The 4,846-nt window shown below is 43.7% G+C and overlaps 2 protein-coding genes across 2 annotated transcripts in view; both read right to left on the bottom strand.

The window, feature by feature from the left end:
- nlk1 (nemo-like kinase, type 1) overlaps positions 1–2,503 on the bottom strand; it is a gene marked incomplete at its 3' end in the record, with an annotated part of 7,776 nt that extends 5,273 nt beyond the window's left edge. The window contains 1 exon segment of the mRNA XM_013999480.1: positions 2,169–2,503.
- A 465-nt stretch (positions 2,504–2,968) lies between these two features.
- Positions 2,969–4,846, bottom strand: part of LOC106510761 (myc-associated zinc finger protein) — a gene marked incomplete at its 5' end in the record, with an annotated part of 4,949 nt that continues 3,071 nt past the window's right edge. Inside the window, 3 exon segments of the mRNA XM_013999479.1 lie at positions 2,969–3,496; positions 3,849–4,243; positions 4,310–4,481. Of these exon segments, the coding sequence (XP_013854933.1) occupies positions 3,918–4,243; positions 4,310–4,481 (498 nt within the window).

Below are 4,846 nucleotides of genomic sequence, written 5' to 3'. Positions count from 1 at the left end.
ATTATTATTATTATTATTATTATAGTATTTATTCATTTTATTAAAAACAAAACAAAACACATTACATAGAGCAAAAAACAAATCAAATTAAATGAAAGGCAGCAGAAGAAAATAAATCTTATATCTGCTCCTATTTACAAAAAATATATATTAATTTCAAACAATAATAAACCAAATAAAACAAAACTAAAAAGTCAACTGTTCAAACAGTAACTCATACAAATACTAATTAAACTATTTCATATTTCTTTAACAACTTTGCTTTGATCATTTTTAAAGGAATTATTGGTCCACTTTACATTAAGGCTCTCCTTATGGTTTATAGACACCAGGTTATTAATTCATCTGTAAACACTTTGTAAATCAGTAATAAGTGTTTATTATGCATTAATTAAGGACAGAGAAATCTGTCCAGTTTTAATAAATGAGACAAAACTGTTCACGTACATATTACATCTAAAGGTGTTTATTAAACATTTCACACTACGTTACTACATTGTAAGTACAATAACACCAAGAAACACATAATTACATAATATACTGTATTACTGCATTATAAATACCCACAACTATCAAAGGGAGTCTTAGTGTAAAGTGTAAAACAACACACTACTGATTAATGACTAATAAACATGTATAAATGTTATAAGGGAGCTTTATAAATAGTGAACAGTTTTACACTTTACAATAAGGCTCCCTTTGATAGTTGTGTGTATAATGCAGTAATACAGTACAATATTACATGTAAATATATGTGTTTCTAATATATTACTGTGCTTCCAAGATAAACCTAATGTGAAAAGTTTAATAAGCACCTTAAATGTAACGTAAACAGATTTGTCTCATTATTTGGTAAAAAACTGGACAGTTTTCTCTCTCCGTCCTTATCTGGTGCATAATAAACACTTTTTACTGATTTATAAAGTGTTTACAGATTAATTACAGATTAATTTATAACCTATCCATAGACCATCTATAAGGAGAACCTWATTGTAAAGTGGAACTGAATTAATTAATCCAATGCTTCTATAATAATTTTCCAGATTATTCCATAGTCTTACACGTTTTACAGAAGTGCATCTGTCCTTCAGTTTACTCTGATTTTCAGTTTAACAAACATTTGTAAATTAAACTTCAAATTATAGCAGCTTTGCCTCTTAACAAAATGTGAGTGGACGTTTGAAGGCAACACATTTTATGAGCTTTATAACGTGATTTTCAACCAACTCATCAAAGTTTTATCTTTTTAACTGATGAATTAATGAGATGGTGCTGTGAAGAAACACAGAAATAAATCAACTTTATGATGCTTTAAAACAGCTTTCTGTAAGATTATTTTCTGAAGTCAGTCAGTGAAGAGCAGCCAGATTAAAACCACCTGTTTACCTGAAAGCTCAGATTTACTGCAGGAGGAAATAATCTTAGTTTAATCCTCTTTATTTCATTGAACTTTAAACATGAAACATGATGAGAGGAAACAGAGCATCAGGTGTAAAACTGTTACCTGAAGCATCAACGTTTGATCGAGATTAAAAACTGGACCTTTTCAACTGAGCTGACAGGTTAGTAACCAGCTGGGATTAACTGAGCTGACAGGTTAGTAACCAGCTGGGATTAACTGAGCTGACAGGTTAGTAACCAGCTGGGATTAACTGAGCTGACAGGTTAGTAACCAGCTGAGGCTGGGATTAACTGAGCTGACAGATTAAACAGATTTAAAACAATCCGATGCGCGATGATTCATCATGTAAAAACATTAAAATAAAGCCAGACACCGGGCTGACCACCAAGAACCAGATAAACCAGATAACTCAGTCCAACACTAACCAGTTAACTCACCTTTGTTCGCTTTAGCTGCTGGTTATCAGCTAACAGCTACAAGCTAACCACTTAGCTTTGACAAGATAAAGACATAAAACCAGGTCAAACCTGCTGTTAACAGTTAATTTTTAACTGTTAACAGTTAACTGCAGCACATTTCTCACAAATCATCAAACATTAGATGATCCTTTAAACCGTCAGCATTAAGCTAGCAGCTCCGGGGATTAGCGGTTCCAGCTAACCAGTTTAGCCCGGCTCGGTGCTGTGACCCACATAAGCACCGCTCCTCCAAACCCTGACCCACTTCTCATTTTTTACTCTGGTTCTGTTTCTGGAACTGTACTGACCTTTCTGCTGTAACCGGGGGGTGACATGACATAAGAGGCCGACTGGTGAAGGAGGAACAGCCGAGGTGGGTGCTCGTCGCCCGGCCGCCTCTGCCGGAGCTAGCTGCAGCTAGCTGTCCGCTCCTCGGCAGCTGTCCATCACCGAGAGAGATCCCGCGGCTCCGCGGGCCGTGGAGGCGGTCTTCAGGCGTCTGTGGACGAAGACTGGTCCCGCTGGGTCATTCCGCTCACAGGTCCTCCGGCCCAGCCGGACTTCGGCTCGCTTTCACAGCGACAGCTAAAGCTAGCTGGCTAGCTGCTGGGATGAAGAGCCGGGGAAGCCGGGTGGGGGAGGGGCGGTGCTTTTTACTGCGCTGTAAACAACGCCACCCGGTGGGGAGGAGCTGAGCGGGCCGCCCGGGCGGAGAATACAAGCGCTCCCTCATAACGAGCAGAAGAAACGAGCGCCCTTTAAAATACAGGCCACCCGGGCCGGGCGGGGATAACACGCGTCCGTCAAAACAGGGGAGCCCTGGTTGGACCAGGGACCCACTGGATGGAGGACCAAGGATTCAAGGACCACAATAATACCCCACCGGACCAGGAAAGACTGTTTAGTGCCTGAGCTGTGGTCGACTGGATAAAAACATGGCCGACTTGGCTCGGAGGCCAGCAGAGGCCCAGTGAAGACAGAAAGACTCAGATGTAAAAAAACAAGTAGAAGTTCTTCAGACTCAGAAAAACAACAAAACTCAAGAAAAGAAAAGTGAAATATTTCAGTAATGACAGAAGAGCAACACAAAGTAAATCTGAACACATGATAAAGTCAGAGCCACGTCACTGTACTGGTTTATTTCAGGAACTTAACGAGGCGCTCTGTTAATTACAATCAGCACAGAGCCACAGGAAGGAAACTACAAATGATGTCATCACCTTTATAGACAGGAACCAGCAGCAGAACACAGACAGCTGAAGCAGAGAAACACAAACATCTGATTCCGTTGTAGAAAAGTGTCTGTAGACCGTCCAGTCCAGTCCGGTTCTGACCCAGAACAGCTGGATCTTCCTCTTTAGAAACACTGATTTCATCAAATATAAATGTTTAAAAACAGAGAGGATTTACAAAAACATGAGCAGAAAGAATAAAACATGATGGCAGCAACCCGCTGGAGCCACGACAGGAAACCTGCAGCTGATGTTTCTGAGGCTAAAGTCCAGGACCAGCTCCTGTTCCTTCAATGGTCCTGATGGTCCTGATGGTCCTGAGGCTGAGGCACATCAGCTAAAGTCCAGGACCAACGTGGTCCTCCTCAAACCATTTCTCTTCCTCCCCTGACCTCTGGTCACACCTGTAAAATAAAATAAAATAAAAATAAAACAGGTAAACACAAACACTTCGGCTGTTTCTGGAGGTAAACACAAACACTTCGGCTCTTTCTGGAGGTAAACACAAACACTTCGGCTGTTTCTGGAGGTAAACACAAACACTTCGGCTCTTTCTGGAGGTAAACACAAACACTTCGGCTCTTTCTGGAGGTAAACACAAACACTTCGGCTCTTTCTGGAGGTAAACACAAACAAGTCGGCTGTTGTCAAACTGTTTATAAGACTGGTTTGATTGACAGATTCATCAGATGGGGGCGGGCCCATGGACAAAGGGGAGGAGTCAGACCCTGCTGGGTGTAGCCAGTGTTTACCCACCTGTTCCAGCTGCAGCGTCTCCTCCTCACTGACTCCTCCCCTCTCCCAGAGCCCCGCCCCCTCAGCATGCTAGCTGTGGGCCTGGGGGGTGATGCTGGAGCAGTCGGTCACCAGGAGTCCCCCGGCGCCCGGGCTGGACACGGTGACGGAGGCGTCGGTGGTGCCCACGGGGCCGGCGCTCGTCTGGTCGGGGGCGGGGTCCCCCTGCTGGGCGTGGGTGCCCATGTGACCCTGGAGCTGCGTGGCGGTCTTACACTGGACCCCGCAGAGCTGGCAGAGCAGGACCCCGCCGGTCCCCGTCCCCCCGAAGCCCCCCCGCGCCCCGCCGCTCTCCTTCCACTCCTGACCGTGGTGCTTCTGAGCGTGGACCCGCAGGTAGGTGAGGGTGGTGAAGCCTGGAACAGAGGCTGAGAGTCAGGTGTGCACGTGAGGGCGTRCACGTGTGCTGCACGTGGTCTTACTGCGGTTGCAGAGGTGGCAGGCGTGATGCTGCGCCTGGTTGTGGACCCTCATGTGGTCGGTGATGTACGCCGCCGACAGCAGCTTCCCACAGATGTGACACGGAACCTTCTCCTCGTGACGGATCAGGTGCGCACGGAGGCGGTCCCGTGTGGCAAACGCTGACGTGCACGTCTGAAAACAAACACCACGAAAACATTTATGAAATGAAAAATATGTTTTTTACAGGAAGTGTTTCAGCCTGAGGTGAAGAGTAAATAAAACAAGACAAACATTCATTCCAGGGATGAACGATAACTTATTTTAAAAACCAATAACTGACAATAACCAATAATAACAGGTAATAACTGACAACATGACAGGACATAAGACTAGAAAAAATGGGTAAAATCATAACATAAACAAGACAAAAACCAAATGACTGCAAATTATTTTATTTGAAATAAACTCTTAGCAAACATTTCTTAAAATATGATGTATATGGTAAACTGTGGCTAACTGTGGTAAACTGTGTCTAACGATGGTAAACTGTGGCTAAC

The sequence above is a fragment of the Austrofundulus limnaeus genome, unplaced genomic scaffold (genome assembly GCF_001266775.1).
Source record: "Austrofundulus limnaeus strain Quisiro unplaced genomic scaffold, Austrofundulus_limnaeus-1.0 Scaffold2307, whole genome shotgun sequence".
Taxonomy (NCBI): domain Eukaryota; kingdom Metazoa; phylum Chordata; class Actinopteri; order Cyprinodontiformes; family Rivulidae; genus Austrofundulus; species Austrofundulus limnaeus.
Note: the sequence above shows the minus strand (reverse complement) of the source record. Positions and strands in the feature narration are given on the sequence as shown.